Here is a 27,041-nt window from a genome sequence, read left to right as displayed (position 1 = left end):
TATTCTTACAAGAATTATCATTATATCCCGCCAAGCTGAACAATGACTGCCAATAAGCCAAAGATATTGTTTGTCCTTTCTTCGCATGAAACCGGTTGGTATCTGGTTAGTCCTATCATTTATTTACAGGACTATTGATCTTCGATTGACCATGCCTTCATAGCCCGAGTTTGCTCATCCTTATCAGGTGCTTGCACCTCACGTTGATATGACCATCGCCTCGCTAACGATTCAAAGATGATGCTTACTGTCAAGAATTCTACCGCACAAAAAAAGATCTCTGGAAGAGTACTGAAAAGCTCGCTTCTTTTCTTGGTCGCGCGAAGGACTTTGATGTCATTTTCGTTGTGGGGGGCTTCGGACGTAGGCATTCCCTGTCGTTGCAGTCCTTGCACTTCATGTTCTAAGGAAGAACCAAATATCTAACCAAGTTATATCACCATAGCAATGTACGACCTCGCCACTGATAAGACATCGATTCAGCTGATTCGGGAATTCCATGACGCCCATCGCATCATCGTCGCTCTTTGTCATGGAGTGGCCGCACTCGTCAACGTCGAGCTAGCCGATGGAACACCTCTTCTACACGGGAAACGGGTGACTGGATTCAGTGATGAAGAAGAAGATCAAGCTTATGCCAACAACATTGCTCCTCCTAATATGCCGTTCCATCTTCAACAAGCCTTGGATAAGGCTAGTGGAGGTAAATATGAGAAAGCAGACGAGGCCTGGGCCTCTCATGTGATATCAAACCCCAAGCTCCTCCTTGGACAGAACCCGGCCAGTGCTCACGATCTGGCGGTCGAGGTATTGAAAGTCATCACCCAAAAGAAGTGAAACAAGGAGCGTTTGGCATGAGACTTTTGTGAGACTGATCCAAATTGCCTAATGACTAGTCATAATTTGCGATTCTTGTACCAGAGAATGGAGTTTCTCATAGGAAAGCTGTTCCAACACTCGATCGCGTGCAGTATCGTATTTAGCGATACTATTAATCTGAGTGGGGTTCGTCTTGCGGGTTTCTGAAACTATAATTTCATTTTATCTGCAGACTACAGTACAGCTTTAGGTAAAGCTCATGCAGCTGTGTAAAGGTCCCATTCGTCAGCAAATCCCATCACAAGCCACTGCCACAGACCATACGGACCAGGCGCAACACGAGAAAGCAGCCAAAAACCCCCTGCAGTCTGGTTTAGTCTGGAATACATGACGAGAGATATGGAATATCAAGGCACTGAACAGACACCGTTTCTCGATTCTAGTTTATGTGCATTGATCCCATACTAACTACTTATCTTATTTCACCTTCAATTATAGGTTAGTTTACCCTCAATTGTATGTTAGTTCACCCGGAATTATAGCTTCCCTCCCCTTGGATTATGTTTCACTTTTCTCTAAATCAAAACTGACAATTTGGTCAATGATAGTCTGAAATCTGCCTAAGATCGTATTGGCAACTCCATTCGTTGTTTAGTTAAAGAATTTCGAGAACCCATTGACCACTCCACCTCAACCCAACCAATAGTTTCTTCTAAACTACTCTCTTCATCCAGGTCTCAAGGCAAGACCTATCCCCGAAGCAGAAAAATCCCGCATTCAAAATCCAAATCCAAGCTTAAGAAGCAATTTTGTCGCAGTCAAGACGGGTAGTATCTGGTCAGGATTGAATGTGTCCTAACGTGGCGTGGTCAACCTGCACTTTCTGCACAGGAAACATATGCAGGCTGGGTCGGCAAAGCTGAGACGTGCCCAGATGGACCGGGCTATCTCATTTTTCACCTTTTCTGGGAAATTGTGGGTGATGATACGGTGTCCCTCCTCCATCTTCTCCTCAAGAACGTCGGTGGTATCGCATAGGCTAAAAGTCAACAAACGGACATGCAAGAAAAGGATTTCCGTCCCTGCTCTGATGTCCAAGAGGGCCCCGCGGTTCACATCGCGGGACAGCATCTCAATGAGTTCGTCGATAGTGCGGCAGAGCCCATGGATTCGCAAGTCATAGCAGTGTCCAACTCTCAAAAGATCCTTGATGTTGCTCCGTGCGAAAGTCACATTGATATCATGACGCAACTTGTCAAGATCCACGGCTATCTCAGCCGCCACCCTGTTTCTTTTGGAGAGTCAGTCAAGCACTTTAGCGAGCGTGTCCGTGATTTTCTCTCACAAGCGACTGGCGATTTGAGCCTCAGTTCGACTTTGGTGCATTGCTGTGGTGGCCGTTGAAGCAGGGAGTATGCCCAGTTGGGAGATGCGATGAGGCCGGAATGTAGAAATATCTCTCTTGAGAAGAAAGTCCTGAGGACCGAATACGTCGGGGGCACGTCGAGCAAGTGAGGTGCAGAGTCAGGTTGAGACAATAATGGTGGAATTCAGACGAGAGCGAGGGCTGACGAGAGCAACATAATAAAGTACGATACGTCTGGTACGTTGCCTGAAGAAATTCACATACTGAGATAGGATACGAGTACGGTTCGAATGTTAAAACTCGTGTGGATGCTCATAATCCTGGAAACGTTCTTCAGATTGATCTTCTACGGTGTGCTTTCGCTGTGGACATGACGGGCCGGGTGCGAGCAAACATATATGCATATGATTGTGATAGGGATCAAGAAGGCTCATCGATGAAAAGATTAACATGGTATGTGTGAATATGTAGCATCATGATCACTAGCGCTATTGACAATCAATTGATGTTTTGAACTGAGAAATAGAGATAAACCGGTACAAACGCCAGACCCCCGTCTAGGTACATGAACATGGTATAGGCAATACTCCCTTTGTGCTTTTGTGGGTTTCGATCAAGCAAATGAGACACTCTTGCGCTTCGGCTTGGAGAATTTGGAGCCGCTAGATTTCGAGACCGCAGAGGAGCTCTCGTCACTAGCACCCTTGCCCTTCTTCTTATTCCGGATTGAGTCCTTGACGGCTTCGAGCTTGCCCTTCTTCTCTGCAACTCTTGCCTCCATCTCCTTCTTCCTGGCCTCGCGGATCTCTTCCAGTTGGCGTGCCTTCATCATCTTGGATTCGATCTGGCCCTCTTTCTCTGCATTGACCATGGCAAGGATTGTCATCATACCCTCCTATAACAAGAACATTGTTAGCAGCTAGTTCCTTAAGCCAAACATCGAGCGCCGCAATCACATACCGAGTCATCGACAAAAGTCTTTCCCTTCTTCTTGCCCTTGGGCTTCACAACTCCAACAGGCGTAATTGAGTTCAGCTTGGGCAAATTGAGTTCTGCCTCTGTGTACTTTCTCTTCTTCTTCTTCTGCAGATTCTCTGGGGCGGTGCGTGCCTTTGACTTGACTTCTTTCGGCGGGGGGCGCTTGGGCGCATTCTTCTTGCTGGACTTGCTCACGCGCGAGTCAGACGAGAAATTCGAAGTCTTGGAGCCCTTGTGGCTACCTCCGGATGAGGCGCCTTTGGACGACCCTTTGGTGGGCGCCATTTTGTGTTGCGGAAAAAGTTGAGCGGGTGATTAAGTCGAAGTTGGAATGCACTAGGGTGGTATGATGCCGTGGCAAACGTGCAGTGTTGAGCAGCTCGACTGGTTAGACTTATTCACGTCAAACACCAAGAGTTTATCAGTTCAGGCGCAAAGTTGAAAAGGAAACCGAGATGCGACAAATGGCATCTCCAAAATTATTGCGGAAAGAAATTTTGGAACGGGAAGGCGGTGAGAGTCGCTCATTCCACCCACGCAACCTCAGCGAAACCTCCACCACCAGAGCTCGCCCGCGACGCCTTCTCTCCGCGCCCTTCCTCTCGCTCAATCGCTCCTGAGTGGACGCAATTCCACCATGACCATCAACCCGACCTACCTTGCGCAACGGACGCGCTCCTGTACGCCCCCTCCCTTTGTCGTTCTCCCCGAGGCTTTCCGATTGCCCTCGCTCGGCCTGCGCTGTAATTAAGCCGGTGTGATTGGTGCAAGGCTAACATACTCGTTCTTTCTCTATAGCCGTCAACTGGCAGGATGCGAAGTACCGAGTCCTCAAGTCATACCGCGAGTGGCTGCGCGCGGTCAGTTTACCCCCGAGATCCTCAGATAGCTGTCGTCGTCGCCCGGATGCCCGTTCCTTGCCGTTTCCCCGTTCCCATGTGGAGAACGCTTCTCGAGTGCCATTGATGTCTATCTGAACTGGGAATACATTGGCGACTAATGCTAACGCATCATGTTACAGTCCCCCGAGATCCAGACCATGTACTCTCTGAACATGCCCGTTTCCGCTATCCGCACCAAGATCCGCCAGGAGTTTGAGAAGCACCGTTATGTCAACCAGATGAGCGTGGTGGATGTCCTGCTCTTCCAGAGCCACGCCGAGTTCCAGGTCAGACTTGACTTGTGGCCGTGGAACCTCAGCGCGGCAATGAACAAGGAAAGACCAGGATTGTCGGTCTCAGACGGGGGCCTTTCCCTGGTTTTGTCTACACTTCATTGCCGCTCGAGAGATCCTCAGCCACCAATGTTATCCGCTTTGAATTAATGCTGACATCCAACACAGGAAACCCTCAACTACTGGAAGCAGCTGTCCCACGTCATGAAATACTTCCGCCCCGAGGAAGACCCTGGTGCCCGCTTGCCCCGCAACTTCGTGTCGGGCTTCCTGGAGGGCCGCAACTGAAAAGACCGCTTTTTGTATCCCGACCACCTTTTATCCCTTTTCTTTGATTGCAAGTCCATGGCGTGGTAATCGGCGAAACTATGCCATAGACAGAGACATGATGTGTACATATAGCCTGATTAAGCCGCCGAATCATCTGAGTTTTTCTTTCCCTTTGGTATTCATGTTTAAGTTTAGCCTTTGACGGTTGTAGCCGTGAACTTCAATGGCGCTTCATAGTCCCTGGGAGGCAATGTAAGTTATCTCGAGGAAGGCATCTCGAGAATTGCTAGAATCATTTGCACAATATGGCACGGAGACAACCCCCTTCAAAGATACAAGTTAGAGACAAAGCCAGTCAACAAGCACGTCTCAAATAGCCAACGCATCTGAATGTAGCCAACGCCCGATTTCTTGTTTTCTCCCACGTGCCCCGTGACTCTGTTAACGCCTTGGGATTTGAATGCCGTGGATCGCCGGATCTATGACTTACTTAAAGATCACAAATCAACAACCATTTAATCTTCACCAACCTGCAGGGAACGCGGCATAATCTGTAAAATTTATACTTATTCCCGTCTGCTTGGATGCTCATTCTCTTCGTGCAAGCCTGAAATTACCATACACCATGCTCCCATGGCTCATCTCTGAGCCCCATGGCAAGAGTCTCTTTTTCTCGACCTCCATAGTACTTGGGCTTGAACTCTTTAAGCTCGACCATTCTTTCCCCGTCGTCTCTGCCGTCCAGTGTCACTGCATTGACACGCAACCAGGATATCACCATCCCCTGGTAGGTATATTGACCCTCGCTGAATATCTGGATTCCGCACCTAGGACACATCCATCTATGAATGTTGTTATTTGGATATTGGTAGTCTTTCAGCTCCTGGCGACCCCCGCTGGGGACCGCAGAGCGAATGAGTGGACTGGCGTGGGCGAGATGGACATCAGCCCAGCTTTGATACATATTGTGCAATTGCATCGTGTAACGATTGCACCTGTGATGGGGCTCGGATTGACGAAGTCTAAGCGCACTTGGTAGGTCGCAAAGCCGCAATGACATGAGCCGTTGTAGATCGGGTCCTCTGTGGCAGATGATGTAATCGATATGCCGCGAGCTGGAGCGATGACTTTAACATAGAATTCTTCCTCGGTGAGAACCTGACTCGCCATGGCTAAGATCTGCTGTTGCTAAAAGCGTGTTGTAAACCAAAATTCAAGCCAGGCTACGGCATGCTTATATATGTGGAGTATTTTCCCTGCACGTCTGACGTTGTATTACGCCCATAGCGCACCCCGCCGATTCCTGAACTCTCTTATCTACACCCAAGATTTTAGAAAGTAAAATGTCTTCCAAGAATTATTCAGTTGTGAAGTTTGGGTTACATCCAACCAAGAAATTAAGTCGACCTCTCTCTCTCCAATAGGTTTTTGACTGTGCGCTCCGGCCAAATTCATAAGAGCGGAGTAATGAGGCTGAAGACAAAAAAGTAAGACGCACCGGTCCATGCGGTTGCCTATTACAGCCAAGTGAGAGGCTGTTCAGTCCACGATGGGCCACCGAGGCAGCTTCTTTATATAGTCTGCCTATGAACTTGCTTCCAGTTTGCCAGAAATTTGAGAGCCATCTGGTCTCTTTCGCTGATTCTGCACTTTTCACCTCTGCGATACCAGTTTTCCAACGCATCCTGGCAGGCTTCTCGGTCAAATAAAACTTATCCAATATTTATTGAACCCGACGCCTTCACAGACTTCATCATAAATCAAAATCATGGGAGGAGCGCCCACAGTCATACTCTTCTTGAGCCCATCCAAAGCCTCGCGAACACTCTGCAAGTGAGCCACCACCAAGGTCCAAGGATACGCGGCCGCATTGTATCCTAAATCGGCGATCTCCTTGGCTGACAGATTCTCTGTCTTACCACCCTCAATGATGTTGGCGAAGACCGGGATCTCAATTTCTTGCGCACGTCGCTTCATGGCTTCACGGTCTGGAAGAGCCTCGACGAAGATCGCGTCGACGCCACTCCGCTTGAACTCTTTGGCGCGGGTCATGGCTTCATCCAAGCCATGCATCAGCGCATCCGTGCGGGCAAGAATGAAGATGTCCCTCCCATCATTTCGTGCATCAACAGCAGCTTGCATTCGCACATAAGCCTCCTCGCGGGACACTAAGCTCTTTCCTTGGGTGTGTCCGCAGCCTGCACATGGTTAGCGTGACATTGAGTAAACCACAATGTCGAAGAACAAAGATCACCGAAGCCAGCTCCAACAAAGCCTAAGCTAAAGCCTAAAATAGCGTAATGGTCTCGCCCTTGGCAGTTTTTCGTGGGGTAAGCGGCTTCTGGAGCCAAGACACCAAGGTGAAAGGGAAGTCATTCTCAGCGGCTGCCCGGCGACACTCCTCCTCGGACCATGGGATATACACGTCGTATCGCCGGGTTGCCTTGACCTGCTTGAGTCCGTCCAGCAGGGGCACCCAGGACTTACTTTCGTAATACTCCGAGGTTACATGGAAAGTTCCGGTGAGGTGTATTGTAAGCTCCTGTAGTCTGCTGAGACTTAAGAGCACATTGCACGCTTCACACCAGGTCTTGTACCGTGGAGAGTCTGGGTATATAGGTTGAGAGAAATCCCAAGAGTAGTTAAGTCTTGTAATCTGATGTAGACGCTGAGGGAGTATACATCTTTTTATGTAAAGGAGTGTATCCACGTGATCAATATCAAAGATGTTGTCTTGGTATAGCATTGACACTGCTTCAGCGTATACTAGCCGACAGGTCTGCAGCAGAGGAAGAAGGTTAGCAGGTCGTGTGGGCTGGGTACTATTCTTGGCTCGGTAAACGCGAGCAATGGTACCACGAAGGGCTCCGATTCTCGGCATGCACCAGCAGTCATGCCTGAGGGTCTCCAGGTCCTTAGTCAGGTCCTTTAGCTGAGCGCATTCAAGAGCAACAAGTCTGTTGGGGACACGGGCCATGTGAAGTAGCTGCCCGCCCACGGTGTGCCTCCAAATAACTTGGCGAATCTCGGCGGGCAGTATCGAAAGCAGCCGAGACTGAGATTGGTCGGCTGTGCGCTGACTGCTCGAAGATGAAGTTTTGCGGGCAGCCTTTGTGATATTTAGGCTAGGCCGGTTTCGCAGTATGTATCTGCTGCTGCTGCTTTGCTGCTCTCCTCTATCTCTACTGCCGCCCTCACCATCTCCCTCTTCTCCACCATCTTCAGAAGGAAGCGGAATTGTTAGAGCCCGCCGTCGTCTGGCCGGCAGTAGCGGCGGTGCGTTGGCCGCCCGTGCGGCCGCCGTGCCATCGGGGTCCTCAGCGTTTCCACATGGCACTGGGGGCCACATGATGGGGCCGTCATCCTCGTCATCATAAGCCATTGCCTAGAAGGGAGAAAAGAGAGTGAAGAGGACAGAAGGTGAAGGAAAGAAAAGGGGAAGAAAGAAAAATTAACATTGAGAGTCTGAACCTGTGCCCAGAATAGACTTTGAATTTGGAAATAGTCGTGCGAGCGTGTACAATAGAATTCGACAACAGATTATCCCTAGGACACACATGCTTTCTTTCCCGGCGCCTCACTCAGATAGCGCTAAACTAAATTCGGTTACGGAAAGTTCCACCATCTCCTCTTGTCTTGATATATTTCTCGTAGATTACTAAAAATTTACCGAAAGTACTGTACAGCTTGAACTGGCCGGGATACTTCGGAGTGATTCCCAATATATACTAGTATACCTTGGCATGAGGGTTCGAGAATCAATCGAAGAGTGTAAGTGGGAACCCTCCCTCACCAAGCCGAAGTAGACTCCAAAGGAATCGATTATGCGTAGATGTGAACTTCAGCCTATCTCACGAATACGAGTCTCAGCCCCGATCAGGCTACCATACGAATTGACCAATCCTGATGAGTGAGATGAAAACGCCTCTTAAAACGGTTTGGGTCGTGGCGCCAGACCCGTCTTTCCCCGCTCCATTCTCACCTAAGCTCTTACTTCCAATCTCTGCTATAAGTTGCCTCTCTTGCGGCGACATATGCCTTCCTTCCTACTAGGCACTTCTTTAAACACCTACTACCATCGTCCGAAATGAAGTCTACACGGTCTATCGCGAACCTGGAACCGCTTTTCCCCCCATCGACCGAAAGGGTAAAATCTAAGCCATACCAGCCAAGTAATGTCTGTGCCGCCCTAACTACGATCAGCTTGAGAAATGCACAAGATGAATGTTCCTTCCGTCATTAATCCAGAGCTAAATTGATGAATGTTTAGGTAATCCGGGACAATTTTACGATAACAACATGGCTACTTTTGGGAGCTGTTCTTCAAGGTGTTCTCTTTTTGGTCTTCCCGGTCTCATACGCACTCCTGCCGCCAATTCTCATCTTATCTTATCGCTTTGCCAAAACCGGCTTGATGATGCTTGGTCTCATCAAAAATTCTCAAATGGATGGTGTTATAGCTGGGAAATTTTCAGCATTACTCCCCGATCGAAATGGGGTTTTTTCAGGGAAAGCCTCTGATCAAGATGTCGCATTAATTTTACTGTCCGCACGTTCAAATCAGTATGTCTATGCCCTTCAATTACTCTCAGAGTTACCCAGTCTCACATTCCCCCGCACCCGACAGTCCGATGGGCTTATTCGGCCCCGGCTTCAAAGAGGTGGGGGACTATATGAATGCAATGCAGGCTCAGCTTGCAGATAATGCGGCAAAGTACAATTGTGAGTAAAATATTTTTTATCTTTCTGCACAGCCTGACAGACTGAACATTATTCTCAATATAGATCTCGGTACAACCTCCTGGTTGGGACTGGGCGACCGTTCCACAGCGAATCAACAGATGGTTGCGACCTACTTTCGAACCCTGGAAGATGTACACGCTTATGCACATAGCCCACTTCACCGTGAGGCATGGGAATGGTGGAGCAAAATCACCAAATCACACCCGCATCTCAGTATCATGCATGAAGTCTACCAAGCACCGAAAGATCACTGGGAAAACATATACATTAATAATCACCTTACAGGTATTGGTCAGTCAACCTCCATTTTTCTATTAATTCGACGTGAATTCTTAAGCTAAAATAATAATAGCTGCTACACAATGTATCTTTAAGCCGGAAAATGAAAGCGAAAACACCGAGAACCTGTGGATCCGCCCTATTTTTGACGCCAAAAAGGGTAAATTGAGTACGCACAAGGGCCGAATTGAAAAGACCAAGGGTGACGATAATGATAATATCTTTCCTGATCAAACATCCCGCGTCTATTGAGAAATCCTAAAGTTGTCGTGTTCCTCCTAGTCTTACCTCAATCTTCTGTTGCATCGTTTTTGTTTGTGGCTTGGGTTTCGGAGGTATATTTTGTTTTTGCTCTTCATGAACATTGAAACAGGATTCTGAATGCACAAAACATATATTACGGTACCCGTATGGGTTGGTATTCCTGCTAATCGGATCTATTGGCTGCGTGGTCTCGCTGATTTTCCTATGTGCTTTGCCCGCCGAGTACCTTGGAACTGATAGCGTCTCCGGACTACGAGTCGCAGTGCTCTTTGCTTTCTTCTATATTTTCTAGTGGTGTTTCTTCATGGATGCGACGCAGTATATCTACGTTGCGGAGATCTTTCCGAATCATCTACGCACGTAGGGTGTGGCGTTGGGTATATCTTCGTTCTATCTTTCGTCAGAGGTGATTCTTGTGGGCGCGCCTGTTGCATTGGCTATCTTGGGTGGAAGTTTTATTGGTCCTTATTGTGCCCTCTCTGTTTTATATTGCTGTGATTTACTTTTTATTCCCTGAAACCAAGGGCCGGACCCCTGAGGAGATTAGGACCGTGTTCGGTGGCGAAGCTCATGTTGCATTGAATTGGTACAATGCGACAGATGAGGAACGGGCTAGGACGACGGAGGCATCGTTCCAGAAGGTGGAGGTCAAGAAAGATAAGGAGCAGCCGAGCTCGGAACATCTTGAAGTGACCGCATAGGTTATACATTACTGGGACACCGCAGTTATACTGGCCGTGGGATGTCCAGACCGGCAGGCTCTGCCATCTACGCCGGTCCCAGGAATTGAAATTGAGTGTATATGTATTTCTGCCATCAAATCACACTCCTGTACCACGGCAAAGGCATCGATCCTTAGGAAAGGATACTTAACATCACGTTAAAATCTAAGCTCAACCCAAAACGCCAGTCAAACCCAAGACAAATGCAAATAACCACCTCAAGATCACGCCTCCATGCGGTTACCACTCTCAGCATTGAACTGGTCCCGAGAAGCAGTGAACTTCTCGGTAACAACATCACACAGATCCATGAGATCATTAAAACCCTTCTCCAGAGCTTCCAAAGCAGTAGTGGAATCGGTAGTCTGGATACGAAGGTGCATCTTTGCGTCGGAGGGGTGGGGAATGGTGTAACCACAGAACTCAACGGCGGGGTTCTTCATAATGGCGTAGCGCAGGGCGTTGCCCATGGTGTGGCCCTCGCCCTCGAACTGGAATGAGGCGGCAGTCTCGGAGGAGCCGGGGAGCTGGTGGGGTATAATTAGAGCTGTGATTCACTTGCGCAAGGTTGAGTCTTGTTGGCGGGGATACGAACCACGATGATACGCTTCTCGTCTAGCAGGATGGGGTCGGTGACCTCTGGCTCGGCGTCCATCATAGACTGGTCGTTTTCTTGGGGTTCTTGGTCGTGGATGGAGCCCGGCATGGTGTCAAGGGTATTACGTTGGGGTCTGCGGTTGGGGTTCTTGGTCGTGGCGATGGTGTGAGAGCAGCGCGCCGGGAAGGTATTGTCTGGGACAGGAGGTGATCGAGTCGAGTGTATTTAAGGGCGTGGTAAGAAGTGGGAGCAAGAACAGAAGCAATGCAATGCCCGCAAAGACTTCTCGACGATCTCGAAAAAAAGTGCGTTATCGATAGACGGTTCACCGCCTGCCACTTACGACTATATTCCAAGCTACACTATAATCATTTGCGCAACAATTAGAAAATTGATATTTGAGTCTGTGGCACATCGTTATATTATTGACGGCCAAGGTTGTCATTCATGACGTGCAGAGACTGCAGGGATGTAGGGAATTGACTTGATACCATGTGCCACGACAGGAAGTTACAGATGGTTCGTGGGAGATGCGAAGAGCAGATCCAATGATTATTGACGGCTTACATACACGCCTCGGTCAGGTTTGGAAAAGCTACCTTCCTTGCTGGTTCGGAGAATATTGGTTGTATATTGGTGGCGTTTTTGACACTTGCCGCAATATCTTAGTTCTTGACAGGTCTTACGCTATCAGTCGCTAATTTGATAGATTTATGAGGCTTCGAAAAGAGAACGAAAAATTAGACGTCAATTGAGGCTTGTGACTGGCTCTGGTGAGCAAAGTGGCTTGCGAGGTATACGGCGGGAGAAATTTGATGAGCTCGCAACGCCAAGACTGAGATCGGTCGCGGGGAATTGGGGAATCGGGGACTCAGAGCTGGAAAAGCAGGTTTAATCTCCGAAGTGAAAGATGGGAGTAGAAGCCAGCACCTTTGTTGAGCTATGAACCTTGACGACCTTGACGTGTGAAGGACGGGCTCGTAATAATCACCCGGTACCATGCTAATGAAGAATCGACCAAAGGAACGCTAAAAGACTAAAACAATAGTCTGTCCACCAGGCCCAAACTCCGCAGCCCGAAATTAAATAATTCTCGGATGCGCGGGTCAGAATCTTATCTCGTCAAGTTAAGTCGGTGCCCAGGCCCAAAAAGGAAATGCCGGGGAAACGCCAAGTCCCAGTAGTAGACACCTTCTACGGAGAACTTCCGCCATTATGTTTCCATTTCTGTTTGAGAGATCTGTGCACTCTCGAACACGAACACCTTGACCTGAGCCCATGAGCCAATGACGAGGCAAAATGCACTGCCGGCCTGAGATTTTACTTCAGGGCACAGGGCTAGTGTGCGGTCGGCAAAGGGTTCCGTGCATCAGTGATTAGAACTAGCCACGACCTGGACCACACGGTGATCCACACGGGGGCCATGCAGTGCGTGTTCCTGGGTCCGGGGTGTGGTGTGTACTGCGTTCTCGACGCACCCCCACCCCCCTTACCCGTATAAGCGCCGGTGGTGCCGCCTTTGACACATGCGGCACCGTGAGTCGCTGTCACGATGTGACGGGATCGGTCGGGGATAGGCGCAGATCGGGATCCTAGGATGGGGGTTAAGACACTCCAAGTCCAGTGTGCAGATCAGAACGCCGGATGGCGTCCAGTCACCAGCGTCAAGGTGGTCCGTGGCCAGGTTGGTTAGTGTTGGGGGCCAAACAAAAGAGTCCTAAATACGGTAGTAAAAGTCCGGGTCCGGGTGGATTAGAGCCCCTGATATCTCCAGCTCATGGATTTCAGGTGACAGGACGAACCAAGTGGCTCGTGCTCAGGGAAGTGGAAACACTGGTCGCAGAGAAGAAACACGCTGTGTCTCAGCCGGACGCCGCCTGTGCAGCCTGTGTTTGAGTGCTGATCCACCTGAACTTTAGACTCCACGTATCTGGTACTTCTCGGTGCTCATGAATTGCCGGGTGTTTCATGTACCTCTACTTCCCCCTCACACCTCACATCTCACACACTTTTCCCCCCTTCTCGATCCCGGACTTGACCCCTGTACATTTCGTCCGGTCTTTTTTTTTTTTTGAGGCTTCTTGCTATCCAGCCACCCTCCTACTTCCTACCCCCTCTTGACTTTTTCTTTGCTCCCTGAGTCTTATCCAGGCTCGACGATCTCTCTCGCGGACTCTTTGAGCCTCGCTCATACACACTCGTTCATGCTCCACTTCTAAGTCCCGGGGGCTCTTCTCGTCGTTCCCATCTCGAGTATACCTACTTAGGTACTCAGGGTGTTTTTTGCGCCCGGTCTTTTTCCGCCATGTCGACCGCAGTTGCACCCGCGGTGGCCCCGTTGTCCTCATCACATACCACCCGCGATCCCAGCCCGAAGAACTGCCCGACCTTGGCTCCTCCCGCCCCCGCGAATTCCTCTCCCTCTCGTATGTCTATCAGCTCGCAAGATGGTGCCTCTAAAGGCACCCCCGAGAACAAAGATCCCTCGTCTCCCTCTGGCAGCACGGGTGCTAGAATAACCGTCAAGAAGGAGCCGCCTTCGTCACCGCGCATGGGGAGTAGTCGGCCCCGACCGCGCAAGTTGGACCTCTCGACCAGTCTTCCGTCCTCGAGCGGTCTTCAGGTGCGCCCTCCGAACGGGCCTATGACCGCCCGTGATGGAGTCCGTATGCAGGACGTCGGCCTGGCGTGCCTGTCGCCGGGCTTCCAAACCCACGATCCGATCATGCGGGAGCAGCTTCAGCGGAGTTTGTCAGTACGCGATCAGCAGCGATTAATAATCGAGGCGCGACTACAAAAGTCAGCCAAGGATGAGGGTCCCGACGGAACCAAGCCTTCCGAGTCGGGCTTCATGGGCATGCCCAAGAGCGGTTCTAAGCGCCGAGCTCCTCCAGGTCTATCGATTGTTCCTCCCTCTGCGTCGCAGTTCGCCAACGAGCGCGTGATTCAGTCCGCTCCGCTGAACCAGACGTTCACCGGCCGATACCAGCCCCAGCCATTGACACGGCACGTCGTCAACCAGAGCCCGACTCTAGGCTCGACCTCGCACATGCACCAGCTCCCGGCCACCCAGACAAACAACCGCCTTCCCCCCTCTCCGACGTTTTTGGACAGGACGCATTGGGTCCACGGGATCGCGATCCCAACCGTTCCGGTCTGTACCCGAATACCTCGAGCAACAACTCTTCGCAGTCCAACCTGGCCCCCATGCCCTCTCCTGGACTTCCCGGCAGCATGTCTCACACCCCCAGTCGACCTCGTGAGTACCGTTCAGCCGAAGAGGCGGTACAGGACATGTCAGGTGGACGGGAAGAACTGCTTCCTCGGATCGTGCACTATGGAGGCCACCAACCACCCACCCCGCCCTCACCTCAGACTATCCATGCTGCTCCCAAAACAGCCCCTCTAGTCAGCGAGGGAATGCCTCCCAGTGCACCCCTGGCTCCTACGTTCGGTTTTGGTTCCACGGATACGACCTCGCGACGTCGCCCGCGAAGCGAGTATGAGACCGACAACGGGAGCCCGCCGTTGGGCCACGGCCCTAATCATCACCGGCCCAATCCTGCTACGAATCCAGGCTTCAATGCAGTGCCTCAAGGCCCCTTCGGTGCTGGGAGAGATTCACCAGAAACCCAGCGGCGAAAGAAGGAAGAATTCCTCGGTCTTTGCGCTCGGGCTTGGGATCTATTCCACTCGTGAAATAAAGTCACAGCACGCTGGAAGAAACAAAACTTCTCGCACAGGCCTGGCAGAAAAGAGATGTATGGTTAGGCCTGTGCAAGGACCCTGTCAAATACGGAGCACCATGCCCTGCATAACAGAAGAATACCGGAGCGGCTGGCATGTTTCCGCCCGAATGTCCTCAGCCCGAAGCACCTATTCAATGGGCTCTCGAGCATAATACCTCTATTCTCGCACTCATCTTGATGATTTGAGTCACCTACGACATTGATGTTTATATCTCATCTACGGCACGACAGTGTTGCGCCCAGGACCGGGCGAAGGAAAACGGCTTTGGCACCTCTTGCATTGATCTTGTTCGGCGTTTGGCGGTTTTCTCATGTTGCTGTTGACCTATATACCTTTCTGGACGTTTATTTTGAGGGACTTAGCATTTGTGAACCCGGTTCTTTTTCTACCAATTTCGTTTCCAAGGGAAGGTCGCTATACGCCTCAGCTTAATGTAGTATTCACATAATCTAGGATCTTTGAACCCGTTCAATTCTAGCACATATAACTGCGAGATTGGGTATCTAATCAAGTCGTCTACGCTTGGGAGGTCCGCCACCGCCAAATCCAGAATCCTCCATGCCACGCCTCTCCCAGGGCATCTCCTTCCTCTCCTTCGAGGCCATCTTCTTCCTCCTGCGCTCCAAAGCCTTGGCCCGATCCCTAGATCCCATCTCCTCATACTTCTTCTGCATAACCTGTTTCTTCAAATCCGACTTCTTCAGGAAGTACGGCGTACTCTTCTTGCCCTCCCGCAGCATCTGCTTCTCTTTCTGCTTGTGTTCCGTCTGCACAGTCCTCTCTCTCTTCCGGTTCTCCATACTCCGCATTCGATCCGCCAGGGATCGAATCTGCTTCTTCAGCGCTTCTTTCTGGTCTGGGTTCTTCGTCCGCCCCATCTCTGCCTTTAGATCTTTCAGTTCTGACGCGCGGTAATCGTCCAGGAATGCGTATGCTTTGTTTGCGAGTTCAGGGTTCTTGCCTCCGCCGCTGTGTCCCATGACGGCGGCGTCGAACCGCGGGTCTCGGGCTTTGGCGTGTGCTGGCGGTTCGACGATCGTGCGTTTGCGGGAGACCGCGCGCTTGGAGGACTGTTCCATTGGTGCGTGCTTGTTTGCGCGCGCGGCTTTCTTTTCCTTGCTTGTTTTGCTTTCTTTGTCAGATTTGCCGGCGGCTAGGCGCTTTTGTTCGCGGGCTTCGAGGATCCGGGCACGGATGTCGTCGAGCGGCGAGGCCGTGTCTTCTTTGGAGGATTTTTCTTTGCGTTTTTTAGAGCCCATGGAGGCTTGGGCTTTGGCGAGGGCGCCGAATGAAATGTTGCTTAGTGAGGCTTTGATGTCGTCGTCGCCTTCGTCCGAGAATTCTTCTTCGGCAGCGCTGCTTTCGTCGTTTCCGGAGGCATCATCTTCCGAGGCATCGGAGTTTTCTGACTGTTATTGTAATCGATTAGCCAAGGACTTGTAAAATGATAGGCAAATATCGTACGTCTTGAGATTGTGAATCGGCGTCGGATTCTCCATCTTCACCCTCATTCTGAGAGCCCTCCTCGGCGACGTCAGACTGCTCAGAGTAGACATCATATTCTTCAGCAGGCCTTGCCCGCACACGGCGGTTTAGCATATCAGTAATAGCCATCTTGAGTTGTAGTTGGACCGGTGCAAACCAGCCCAGAAGCCGCGAAAAGAAAAATATTGCCAAGGCAGGCGGTGAGCGCGATAACGGGCTGATTAGGTATTTTTTTTCCGCGATTGCGCATCAACAGCGGTCTTCAATGTCGCGCTGGACTCGGCCTGCTCTACCGTGCATTTCGCTCTCTCGTCCGACGTACGCAACCCCGTACTGTCGAGTTAGCGGCCAGGTGCGCGATTCTCCGTTTTACGTTGCGGTTTCTTCGGATTTACGGTTACTAATGTCTGATTGATAGTCTTCCCCTTCGGTCTCTAATTCTTATAATCGGTCTGATTGTACAACGGTCAAGCTGCCTCGAACAAAAAGACTCAAGCGCGCGGCAGAAGCCGCTGGGCTCCCTGCGCCGCCAGATCGAGGGCCTCACGGACCCCAATATGCCGCTACGCAGAATACCGTGAATGTTCCTATGGGTGCCATGAACGGAGAGGGTAGGCCGTCGTGGCGCTATAATTATCAGGGCGCGGGGCAGCATAATGCGCCAGCCAATGCATCATCGCACCATGCGCCTTTCGACCATATATCGTCTGATCCATATTACAACGGACGAAATGAGGAGAATTCGGATAAAAACGTGAACCACCCCAATCAACGAAATACACCTGTCTCTCAATTGCCGTCTGGGCCTCTTCCGCCTAATTTCGGTACATTCAGTGGCCCATGTTGGTATCCCTCGAACATTCTCGAGAATGGCATTTCGGCACCGCCAATGCCTTTTCTCAACCCGGGGTTCTTCAACCCCGTAATGGGCATCCCCCTCCTCAATCTCCCATGATGCCCTTCAACGCCATTCTTCCGTTCCAGGGTGCCCAGCCGATGAGCACCATGGCAACCCCTCCTCATATGTCAATGCGCCAGAGGCAAAGGTCTGGAACACCACCAGTGACGATACCAGTCCCGGAGAAAAAGTACATGGAGAGAGCGTCAAACCCACCGCGAAGGCGTAATTCGCCGAGACCCCTCCTGATCATTCTCGACCTGAACGGCGCTCTCATCTTACGAAAACACAAGCGGTTACCACCTAGCTTCACACGACGTGCAGGTCTGAACGAGTTCCTTGAGGTATTAACAAGGAAACACTCCGTGATGGTCTGGTCCAGCTCAAAACCTCAGACGGTGAAGGCCATTTGCGAGAGACTGTTCCCCGGCGAAAAAGAAAAAGGTCTTGTGGCGCAGTGGGGACGAGACAGATTCGGCCTCACGAGTGTACAGTACAACTCCAAGCTGCAAGTGTACAAGGAGCTGCACAAAGTATGGGCAAGTCCCGAGGTCCAAGCTACATACCCAGGCAACAATCCCGCGGATAGCACATTCTCCGAGGGTCACCGTTGGGACCAAAGCAACACGGTCCTTATCGACGACAGCAAACTCAAAGCTCTCAGCGAACCATATAACATCCTCGAAATCCCCGAATTCACCAATGATCCCGCCACCAACGACTCAACGCTCTTTACGAAAGTTCTCGCTCGCCTCGACTACCTCTCACACCACGACGACGTGAGCAAAGTATTCCGCGTGTGGAATGAGCAAGCGACGAAAGAGAAGCGCTCGATCTTGAATATACACCTGCCCTCTCTCGAAGAAACTTGTCCCGTCGAGGTATATGACGATGAGGACGGTGGAGTCAGTCTACGTCAAATCCCCTCCGCCGAGCAGGCTCGCGCCAGGGAACAGGCACAGGACATTCCTGCGCAGACTGAATTGAATACGGAACCGGAAAAGAAACAAAAAACACGCCTCACCAGGAATGAGCGCAGGAAGAACGCAGCATTAAGGAAGGCACAAGCCAAAATCGACGAGGAGACCAGTGTTCCGCAGGCCAATGCCGAAGCCGAAGCAGCTCCCGTTGACAATGAGAACATACTCTCCACTGTCAACCCCAATCCCGTGCCCAACCCCGAACCCAGCAAGAAGAAGAAGAAAAAGAAGAAGAACAAGTCAAAGAAGGGCAAAGGGGCCCCTGAGCCAACCGAACCCAGCCCCGAATCCACTGGTCCCCGCTATAACTTCCGGTCCCATGGCATCGTGGAGACAACAGAGACTACAGACACGAACTACGACCCTGGACTTATCAATCCGGCCGCCGATCCTGTCATCAACTCAATCGAGACAGCGCCTGGCTCTCAAGTCCCAATGGATCCACGCCCGCGCTCTCCATCATCCGCGTCTGAGTCCGGTTCTGATAACTCGTTATTGGACCGATTAGAAGAAGGGCTCGGGTTTCCGAGACAATGAATGAAGTGCGTTGTGATACCCAGGGTTTTGTTCTATCTAGAGTTGAACGTTTTATATTCTTAAGGAGTAGGTGTTTTGGGAGTTTTATAGGATATGGGGCTTATATTCTTGCCACATTGCCCTCAAGCCCCCCAGGTTAGCTTTCGTGAATCCATTTAGGCTTCTGGCCGAGTATTCAGCAACGGGCCATCTTTGATAGCATCTACACACGCTACCTCCGTGTCCCAGTATCACCTTTTGCCGTGAATATTCGAGAATCATTTGCATGCAATGCATTAATTGCCATCACGTTGGCGCCCAGGTGGGTCCCATTGAGTAGAGAAACGTAAATATACATCAAGAATGTCAAATGTATGCCGAGAGCTTGAGTGAAATGACCACTAACGTGTGGTGGTCACCGTGAGAGAATTATCTGGGTTCCCCTGAACGCGAGGAAGCTGTCATTTTCTCGCTTCCTCGCATTACGTCTTGTATCTAGAGTCGACTATAGCTTTCTTTGATCTTGATTATCCATCTTGAGCATACCGTTCACATCTACGTATACGTGAGACCCTCACAGTCGTGCCGGGAACTATGGGGGCAATATCCCAGCTAGCGCCCGCTGGTATATCTGCTCCGCTTGGTCTAGCTTTCCTTGGTCCTGATATAGATAGATACCCGATATTCCCGATAATACTGTAGCAGTATCAAGATTTAACATGAAAGAGGTGCAGAAGTGTAACGCTCAGGCTATCTGGAGCGAGAGCACTAGTGCTTAATTCGGAGGTGATGTGCTGCGTTCAGCTAGCCACGCAGTGGAACAAACACTTCTCTACTCCGTAGACGGGTCAACCAAAGTCGATCCCCCTCCATTTCCCCACCCCTGGACCGCGCGAACCACAAGGTGGGAATGCGTCGCTGCCTGATCTGCCCCGACTCATCCCTCATATATAAGATTGCATCAAAAATGAGCTCATTGATCACGTTACTAAATGTGACTATAAGTAAAGTCTTTTCACTAGGGTTGTTTGTGTCCACCAAAAAATTTCTACTCCTGAAGACCTTAGTTACATCATATTATTTGCCTACCCATATATCGACACTATGTCCACCGAAGCTATTGTCAACTTGACCAGAAAAGAATGGACTGAATCAGCAACAAAAGCCGCCTCGGACAAGGTGAACGCGAAGGAAAGCTATGAGGAACAAAAAGAGTATTCAATGGACACTGACTCTTTTGATGACTGGGCTCGCAAGAACGTATGTATATTGAGCAAGATTCAAGACGATTCTGTAGGATTAACAGGAAGTTGTTTAGGTCCCTTATTTTTTGGACAGCTACCAGGATTACCTCAACAAAAAAGATGCATTTTTCAATGTTCTCAGGCAGCATGACTCTGCAAAGCAAAAAGACCTTATGAAGAAGTTTGGTATGCTGCGATTTCATTGGGATCAGGGTGATCTTGGTGATGGAAAAGAAAAAGGCTCAAAATTCATCATTGTCTCCTATGATGACCTAGAGCGGTATGATGAGATTATAAATGCTATGTACGAGGCGCAACGAAAGGCTGCTCAGTCCTGAATCTTTAGCGACAAGCATGAGGCGAGCACTAAGCATCTCAGAAAGCAGCAATCAGCAGAAATAGACAGCTCGGTTAATACGTGATCTAAGAATGCCATATTTCCGTTATTACTAGAGTCCGTCTGGACCTGAACTACAGTTCCAACGAAAGACTTTTCCCCGAACACAAATATTGAAGCGTGCATGGCTACGGGGCGTTACGGCAAGTATGGTCTGCCCTCTGCCGGAACCTGTAATTGCGGTAATTCTGGTGATCTACCAGAAATACATCAAGAAACGAATAGTGGGGACTTTGACTGGCCGAATCTAGTCTAGCGCGATCTGAATGGGCGCTGGGAAAGAAAGCCAGTGTGTCCGAGGGGTAAACTGTTTTCAAATTCTACTGTAGAAGGGCGACAGAATCATGGGCCTCGGACAGACAAAGATTAAAGCCAGGCATAAACTCCTTGGGAATCATTGGCCGGCAATTTTCCAGGAGTTTCTTTCCGAGCTTCAGAAGTTCCCTCTCGCTCTAGCCCCCTCTTAGACCTTTCCAAGTCATTCCCTGCACTGGCTAACCCATTTGCGTAGAAAATAACCGTAAGGAAAATTGCGTATGCAAAAGTTATGATTCCAATAATGCCACCGGTCATCGAAAGAGGACTGTTGGCGCATGAGATTACTTGGACGCAGCTAGAATTGCTGGGCACAGCTAGAGTATGTAAAATACCGAATCGAAGCGAATAAAGGGGGAAAAAACAATGCGTCAAGTTGCACACAGGAGCTCTTGGAAAAATGAAATACATGATAGTCAAGGGCACCTATCTAAGTTCCACAATTGCGCGTATATTATTTATAGGCGCCATCCTAAAACAGGCTAAGATTGCACTCCACCAGGGGATGACGAATCGCCGTCGGAGGCTCTGGGCTTAGCGCTCACTGAAAATCAAACTACGTGCCGTGGCGAATGTTGGATGCGTTGTGAAAAGGCAGGATTGAAGTAAAGAGTTGATGCTTAAAGAGTGAAGGTTCTGCTGAAATTAGGGAGCGGTAAATGGAAACGAATTAGCCTCTTTTGGTGGGGGCTTTTATTCTATTTTTATTTCAAAGTAAGCGGCTGGATCGTGATGATTGCAGGGGAGAATAACGTTCTTCGGGGGCATTCAAGGTCAAGATAACCAAGGGTGGAAGCATACGAAGGTGTTCGTTCCTAGAAAACAGGCAGTGCAGGTCGGTAGGTATCTTCATAATCAGAAGGAGTGTAAATCATATACTCAAGATAGTAGATGCCACAGAGGAGCCTAGTCGGGCATGCTCACCCCGCATATTAGCTTGAAACACGCGTCTAAATTTAGCCATTCCTGGGATAATCCATGTCAGGTTGTATTGTAGTGTTTAGTAAGTACGGATTGTTCATTATTATAATCTGATAGAATCTTCCATGCACGAAGGCCAAACAAAGGGGGAAATCCTAACAACCTGCGAAGTTCCCCCCATTTAACTCCTTTACTGTACTGTACGGCTTGATCTTCTCGCCACACACAATCTTCACTTACACTCCCCTGCATAGATGAAAAAATACCATACTGTTACAACGTCGAGATCACCCCATTGGTTGCTTATCTTACGGACTAACGTTAGGATTTGTGAATCACGGGACAATTCTGAAAATATCTCCGAGCCTCGTTGAAAGGAACACGATGTATTCTACACTCAGCAGACTCTAGACATACTATAGAAATATATGTTTCTCAAATCCGCTGATACGAAGTTATCGGCCCAGTATAGCACGATGCAGTGGCTGATTAACTTTTTGAAGTCGCTCTACTCCTTGGAAACCCTTGATACGCGCTTTGCAAGATCGACTACAGCGTCTCAGAGCTCTGCAAGTGACCCTTTCAGAATTTCTGCTCCAAAGCTAGACAAGCGTTCACCCTTACCCGGCACGAATCCATCTAAATGGTGGACAATCGAGTACTGTATCTATTATCTTGTCTTCGTCATCGTTGTTCCGACGATGGTGAAGCAGGTCTATGACATATCGAAGCCGGGAAGTCCTGACTGGGACTCTTTCTCGAAGATATTGTCTCCGGGCTGGATCCCTGGTCGCCAGATTGACAATTCTGACGAACAGTACGCTAATTTTCGGGACAACCTCCCTTACCTGATAACCCTTCTTATACTGCATCCATTGTTTCGCAAGCTGTATGGCATATTCTGGCGAATTGACAATTACAAGTTTCTGGATGGCAGCAACACTAGTCTTTGCCATGACCCATCCCCGTTGGCCGTTGCAGATGCCAGACTGCAACATCGGACCTCTTTTGATTTTGGCTTCGGGATTATCTTTCTCATGGTGCTGCATGGCGTTTCGGCAGCAAAAGTTTTTCTGATCTTCTATACCAACTTCAAGATTGCGACACGGCTTTCCAGAAGCCACGTGCCTGTCGCCACCTGGGTCTTCAATTTTGGTATTCTGTTCGCGAACGACTTTTGCCGCGGATACCCCTTCGCCATGATCGCTCGGGTTTTATTGCCGGATGTGAAGGCTGCGCAAGATATTGGTGCAAAAATCGACAGCTACAGTGGTCTCATCCCTCGGTGGGAGGTGCTCTTTAAAATCTCAATATTACGCCTGATCTCATTCAATTTGGACTACTATTGGGCTCAAGCAGAGGGTAGCTCGAATTTAATCGAGGTCAGTATTGAATTCATGCAAGCCTCGACGATAATCGCTAATTCAACCTCAGAATAAGCATGAAGCCGCTTTGATCCATAGCGAACGCGATCGAGTCTCATATGGCGCCGCTTTACGGGACTTTAACCTCAAAACTTACTTTGCCTATACGCTATACTCACCTCTTTACCTTGCTGGTCCGATTTTGAGTTTCAACGACTTCGTCTTTCAATCACGAAGTTGTCTGCCGACCACAACCACGGTCAGGACCTCTCTCTACGGCCTGCGCTTCCTCATCGCCCTCCTTTGTATGGAACTGGTTCTGCATTACTCTTAAGCAGTGGCGATAATCAAGAGTTCGCCTTCATGGACACAGTATACTCCCTACCAGCTCGCCATGCTTGGATATTTCAACCTGCACGCCGTCTGGCTGAAGCTGCTTATCCCTTGGCGTTTCTTCCGACTGTGGACCTTGGTCGATGGACTTGACGTGCCAGAAAACATGGTCAGATGTATGTCTGACAATTATTCGACACTAGCATTTTGGCGTGGCTGGCATCGAAGCCTGAATAGGTGGATTGTCCGGTATATCTACATTCCTCTTGGCGGTAACGGAGATAGCAAGGTCAGAACCATGGTGAATTTCCTGGCAGTATTCACCTTCATCGCCCTTTGGCACGACATCAACCTGCGTCTGCTAGCGTGGGGTTGGCTAACCACTTTGTTCATCTTGCCTGAGGTGATCGCTATAATTATCTTCCCAAGACGCAAGTGGAAGGACTGGCCAAAGACGTTCAGGGTCCTTTGTGGCATCGGGGCAGTGGGCAACATCCTTATGATGATGGTCGCAAGCCTCGTAGGTTTCGTAATGGGTGTCGATGATGTCAAAGAGATGGTCAAAGGCATCTTCGCAGGCTGGTCTAATGCCGGCTTCGTCACGGCGGCTGTGATGTGCCTTTTTATAAGCGCGCAGATTATGTTTGAACACAGGGAAGGGGAGAAGAGGCAGGGGATCAATCTGAAATGCTAAGTGTCGGAATACGATTCGTACGGCTACGGCGCAGTGGCGCCGTATAGCGCCACACATGCCCTACGGAGGTTGCCTCTTGGACTGGAATATCTAGTTATTCAGGCAATAGCTGCACCAAGGATATCTGTAACTAGCTACGCCCTGATCCCCCTTGCTCTTGGGGAATCAGTCATAGTATTAGGAAACAATGCAATACTAGCAGGTTCAACCCTAAGCTCGTTGGATTAGCCTTATTACTGTAAAACACCAGCGGCATCTTGTCTATTACAGTAAGACTCGACGTTTTAATAACCGGTGGGACTTCCCGTCGTGTTTCCAGCACTCTCGGACTTCCCAGATTATTAGAGACCAGGCTTCAATTTTCCATACGGTACGACAAGTCTTCTCCTCTTGCCTCTCTTAGTGTCCTTCCGTTGCCCATGAAGCGAAATCTATTCACTGATCCATATTCGATGTCAAAATCCTCCGTCCTAAAACTTTCCAGAATTTCTGACGTGAATTCTTTGCATTAGCAAACATAAGGTTTTCTTATTTCACAGTTAGGAGTTCATCTTGTCATACCTCTAAACTGAAGCCGGCTTCCAGCGTACAGAGCGGTAACGCGCCCATCTGACTTACCATTCTTGTACCAACTTTGGCATGACCCAGACCACACCATGCCCTTGAGAAATTCTTGCGAATATGTGTTATAGTCATCCAGAGCTTCTTGTTTCACACAAATTGACCTATGACAATGTCAGCAGGTTTTACAATCACACAAACAGAATCCGAAATATACTTGATATCTTCCGTAGCCATCTTCCGACACCACTTCAATATCCATTTCGCCACGTAGAATACGCTCTCTAGGAGAGAGCCATGACCCACTACCGGCCGTTAGTGATCTGCCTTTCACTAACGAGGGGACGCTTACCGGGACTATTGGGACCATTGAAGATGAAATAGTTTGGAGTGTTGGCCGCTGCGATCCCAAAATATGCTTCTGGTGAGTCACTCCATGCGAGATTGAGTTGATGTCCATTCCGCCCTTGCACGGTCCATGAGGGGCGGTAACTAACGTCGAATCCAGTTGCGCAGACGATGATATCGAATTTGGTGTGCTCATGGGTTGTTTGAATCCCAGATTCTGTAATTTGGACTATTGGATTGACATTGACCCTTGCATTTTTCTCACGTAGAGCCTCGAGATACCCATCGCCCGGCGTTGCGCGTCGGCATCCAAGCTCATAGTGTGGAATCAGCTTGTCGCAGAGCTCTTCATCGTTCCCGAGCCGCTCTCGCATCGATGCATGTGCCTGCGCAAGAGCAGCTCTTTGAGCTGCCGAATCCTTGAAGAAGACTTTGAAGAAGTTGTCTTCACTATATTGAAGTTACTACGATTGGAAAAGAATCGTTATGCTGCCGCCGGAAAGTGTTGACGTACCTGCGCTCGATCTCCTGACGAAGCTTAAAGAGCGAGGCAGGGTTATCACGAAACCCCTTCTTCTCTTCTTCGGTGAATGCAAAATTGGTTCCGTCTTTTGTAAGCTCAGCCGCATGATTAGAAAATATCCATGTAGGGGAACGGATGTAGTTGGTTAACCGAGATGCGGTCTTCTGCAGCTGCGGGAGCACTTGGATAGCGGAAGCGCCGTTGCCAATCACCGCGACTTTCTTGCCGGCCACATTGATAGAAGGGTTCCTAGATCACTTTTATTAGACCAATGACGTATATCGACACGAAGGCAGAGAGACACACCAATTTGCAGTATGAATAAGCTCCCCTTTGAAATCATGAAGACCCTCGATACCAGGCCATTTCCAGTTACTAGTAAGATTAGTTTTATGAAACCTCAATGGTTGCTTTGTTCATACTTCAAGAAGCCCGACCCGTCGATCAATATGTTACATTCGTCTTCTTTTTCTTCACCGTCTTGTCGAATCTTGAGACGCCACTTACTCGAAGACTCGTCCCAGGTCGCTTGGACTACTTTCGATTGAAGTTGGACATGTTCAGCTAGACCATATTTATCTGATGTTCTCTTTATATAGGACCAGATCTCGGGGCCTGAAGCGTAAAATGTAGACCAGTCCGGGTTGGGCTCAAAAGGGAAGGTGTATATATGCGCGGGAACATCGCACTAAGCTCTCAAACGTCAGCTAATAAGGCTGTTGAGTCTACCATCGAACGACGCACTGCAACTCCAGGATATCTATTCTCCAGCCATGTTCCACCAACATCTTCATTCTTGTCATAGATGGTCAAATCGATAAAGCCTTCAAGAGCCTTATTGTATTTAACCTCGTATGCTGTCATCAGACCGGAGTACCCGGCCCCGACACACACAATACGTATGCGTCGAGGTTTGTATGCGGGCTCTTGCAATAAAGGAACCCAATTATTCGCATCGCGGAAAGGATTCAACGCCAACTTGGACGCCTCTAGAGAGCGTTGATCAACTTCAGGCTCCATTCTAGTCTCTATGGCGAGGTTGAGAGTTTCACTGGGACTTGGGGTTGGCTTTAGTTGAAAGTGTAGGAGAGAAAAAAGAGTAAAATGCAGAGTTGGGACAGAAAAATGCGGGAAATGGCTCATGTAGCTATATTTGGTGTAAAACAGACAATGGTATTACGTCTGACTATGTTTATACTGCAAGGAAGAGGGTATCCGAACGTGATCCAATCAATATAGCGGGGTGGCGCTGTCTGTTCCTCGGGCGGCACGGGCCAGGGTGGAGCCTTATCGCCGCTAGCGCTGTCCGCCTGCACGCGTGAATGGCCCGGAATAACGGCAGTGGGTTGCCGTCAAACGTCGCCGGGAGGTGAATATGCGGGGTTCGGGATATGGCGGCGTAGTGTAGCTGAATAAATGGTTTTTTTATGAGATATTTATCTATTGGTTCCTTAATAGGTAGATGTGCATGACAGCTGACGATAAGGATAGATTTCTAT

General features: G+C 49.5%; 14 protein-coding genes across 14 annotated transcripts; 9 read left to right on the top strand and 5 right to left on the bottom strand.

Moving 5' to 3' along the window:
* Window positions 1-42: 42 nt before the first annotated feature.
* On the top strand, window positions 43-407 carry N7498_004859 (uncharacterized protein; the record flags this gene model as incomplete). Its single annotated transcript, XM_058451921.1, has 2 exons — window positions 43-94; window positions 238-407. 2 exons carry the CDS (start codon window positions 43-45, stop codon window positions 405-407), a joined length of 222 nt encoding a protein of 73 aa, XP_058308459.1.
* A 40-nt stretch (window positions 408-447) lies between these two features.
* Window positions 448-837, top strand: N7498_004858 (uncharacterized protein; the record flags this gene model as incomplete). Its single annotated transcript, XM_058451920.1, has 1 exon — window positions 448-837. The coding sequence occupies one exon, from the start codon at window positions 448-450 to the stop codon at window positions 835-837; it is 390 nt and encodes a 129-aa protein (XP_058308458.1).
* A 1,041-nt stretch (window positions 838-1,878) lies between these two features.
* N7498_004857 (uncharacterized protein) lies at window positions 1,879-2,223 on the top strand (the record flags this gene model as incomplete). The annotated part of the gene is made up of 1 exon (XM_058451919.1): window positions 1,879-2,223. One exon carries the CDS (start codon window positions 1,879-1,881, stop codon window positions 2,221-2,223), a length of 345 nt encoding a protein of 114 aa, XP_058308457.1.
* A 419-nt stretch (window positions 2,224-2,642) lies between these two features.
* Window positions 2,643-3,448, bottom strand: loc1 (the record flags this gene model as incomplete). Its single annotated transcript, XM_058451918.1, has 2 exons — window positions 2,643-3,080; window positions 3,146-3,448. 2 exons carry the CDS (start codon window positions 3,446-3,448, stop codon window positions 2,799-2,801), a joined length of 585 nt encoding a protein of 194 aa, XP_058308456.1. The 3' UTR covers window positions 2,643-2,798.
* Window positions 3,449-3,800: 352 nt separating this feature from the next.
* Window positions 3,801-4,625, top strand: N7498_004855 (NADH dehydrogenase [ubiquinone] 1 alpha subcomplex subunit 6; the record flags this gene model as incomplete). The annotated part of the gene is made up of 4 exons (XM_058451917.1): window positions 3,801-3,843; window positions 3,962-4,023; window positions 4,185-4,331; window positions 4,506-4,625. 4 exons carry the CDS (start codon window positions 3,801-3,803, stop codon window positions 4,623-4,625), a joined length of 372 nt encoding a protein of 123 aa, XP_058308455.1.
* Window positions 4,626-6,308: 1,683 nt separating this feature from the next.
* N7498_004854 (isocitrate lyase/PEP mutase family protein) lies at window positions 6,309-7,956 on the bottom strand (the record flags this gene model as incomplete). Its single annotated transcript, XM_058451916.1, has 2 exons — window positions 6,309-6,805; window positions 7,095-7,956. 2 exons carry the CDS (start codon window positions 7,954-7,956, stop codon window positions 6,309-6,311), a joined length of 1,359 nt encoding a protein of 452 aa, XP_058308454.1.
* Window positions 7,957-9,238: 1,282 nt separating this feature from the next.
* N7498_004853 (uncharacterized protein) lies at window positions 9,239-9,881 on the top strand (the record flags this gene model as incomplete). Its single annotated transcript, XM_058451915.1, has 3 exons — window positions 9,239-9,329; window positions 9,393-9,641; window positions 9,703-9,881. The coding sequence occupies 3 exons, from the start codon at window positions 9,239-9,241 to the stop codon at window positions 9,879-9,881; spliced, it is 519 nt and encodes a 172-aa protein (XP_058308453.1).
* Window positions 9,882-10,839: 958 nt separating this feature from the next.
* On the bottom strand, window positions 10,840-11,321 carry N7498_004852 (DNA-directed RNA polymerase core subunit RPC19; the record flags this gene model as incomplete). The annotated part of the gene is made up of 2 exons (XM_058451914.1): window positions 10,840-11,142; window positions 11,211-11,321. The coding sequence occupies 2 exons, from the start codon at window positions 11,319-11,321 to the stop codon at window positions 10,840-10,842; spliced, it is 414 nt and encodes a 137-aa protein (XP_058308452.1).
* Window positions 11,322-13,518: 2,197 nt separating this feature from the next.
* N7498_004851 (uncharacterized protein) lies at window positions 13,519-14,912 on the top strand (the record flags this gene model as incomplete). Its single annotated transcript, XM_058451913.1, has 2 exons — window positions 13,519-14,367; window positions 14,406-14,912. The coding sequence occupies 2 exons, from the start codon at window positions 13,519-13,521 to the stop codon at window positions 14,910-14,912; spliced, it is 1,356 nt and encodes a 451-aa protein (XP_058308451.1).
* Window positions 14,913-15,466: 554 nt separating this feature from the next.
* On the bottom strand, window positions 15,467-16,577 carry rrp36 (putative pre-rRNA processing protein; the record flags this gene model as incomplete). Its single annotated transcript, XM_058451912.1, has 2 exons — window positions 15,467-16,372; window positions 16,428-16,577. The coding sequence occupies 2 exons, from the start codon at window positions 16,575-16,577 to the stop codon at window positions 15,467-15,469; spliced, it is 1,056 nt and encodes a 351-aa protein (XP_058308450.1).
* An 825-nt stretch (window positions 16,578-17,402) lies between these two features.
* N7498_004849 (NIF domain protein) lies at window positions 17,403-18,863 on the top strand (the record flags this gene model as incomplete). Its single annotated transcript, XM_058451911.1, has 1 exon — window positions 17,403-18,863. One exon carries the CDS (start codon window positions 17,403-17,405, stop codon window positions 18,861-18,863), a length of 1,461 nt encoding a protein of 486 aa, XP_058308449.1.
* A 1,083-nt stretch (window positions 18,864-19,946) lies between these two features.
* N7498_004848 (uncharacterized protein) lies at window positions 19,947-20,424 on the top strand (the record flags this gene model as incomplete). Its single annotated transcript, XM_058451910.1, has 2 exons — window positions 19,947-20,102; window positions 20,161-20,424. 2 exons carry the CDS (start codon window positions 19,947-19,949, stop codon window positions 20,422-20,424), a joined length of 420 nt encoding a protein of 139 aa, XP_058308448.1.
* Window positions 20,425-22,195: 1,771 nt separating this feature from the next.
* N7498_004847 (glycerol:H+ symporter) lies at window positions 22,196-24,110 on the top strand (the record flags this gene model as incomplete). The annotated part of the gene is made up of 3 exons (XM_058451909.1): window positions 22,196-23,101; window positions 23,154-23,388; window positions 23,422-24,110. The coding sequence occupies 3 exons, from the start codon at window positions 22,196-22,198 to the stop codon at window positions 24,108-24,110; spliced, it is 1,830 nt and encodes a 609-aa protein (XP_058308447.1).
* A 355-nt stretch (window positions 24,111-24,465) lies between these two features.
* Window positions 24,466-26,562, bottom strand: N7498_004846 (flavin-containing monooxygenase; the record flags this gene model as incomplete). The annotated part of the gene is made up of 8 exons (XM_058451908.1): window positions 24,466-24,599; window positions 24,672-24,835; window positions 24,889-24,976; window positions 25,024-25,469; window positions 25,534-25,791; window positions 25,849-25,917; window positions 25,965-26,230; window positions 26,287-26,562. 8 exons carry the CDS (start codon window positions 26,560-26,562, stop codon window positions 24,466-24,468), a joined length of 1,701 nt encoding a protein of 566 aa, XP_058308446.1.
* Window positions 26,563-27,041: the final 479 nt, after the last annotated feature.

The sequence above is a fragment of the Penicillium cinerascens genome (assembly GCF_028974065.1).
Source record: "Penicillium cinerascens strain IBT 15544 chromosome Unknown contig_5_segment0_segment0, whole genome shotgun sequence".
Lineage (NCBI taxonomy): Eukaryota > Fungi > Ascomycota > Eurotiomycetes > Eurotiales > Aspergillaceae > Penicillium > Penicillium cinerascens.
This window is presented reverse-complemented; position numbering and strand designations above follow the sequence as displayed.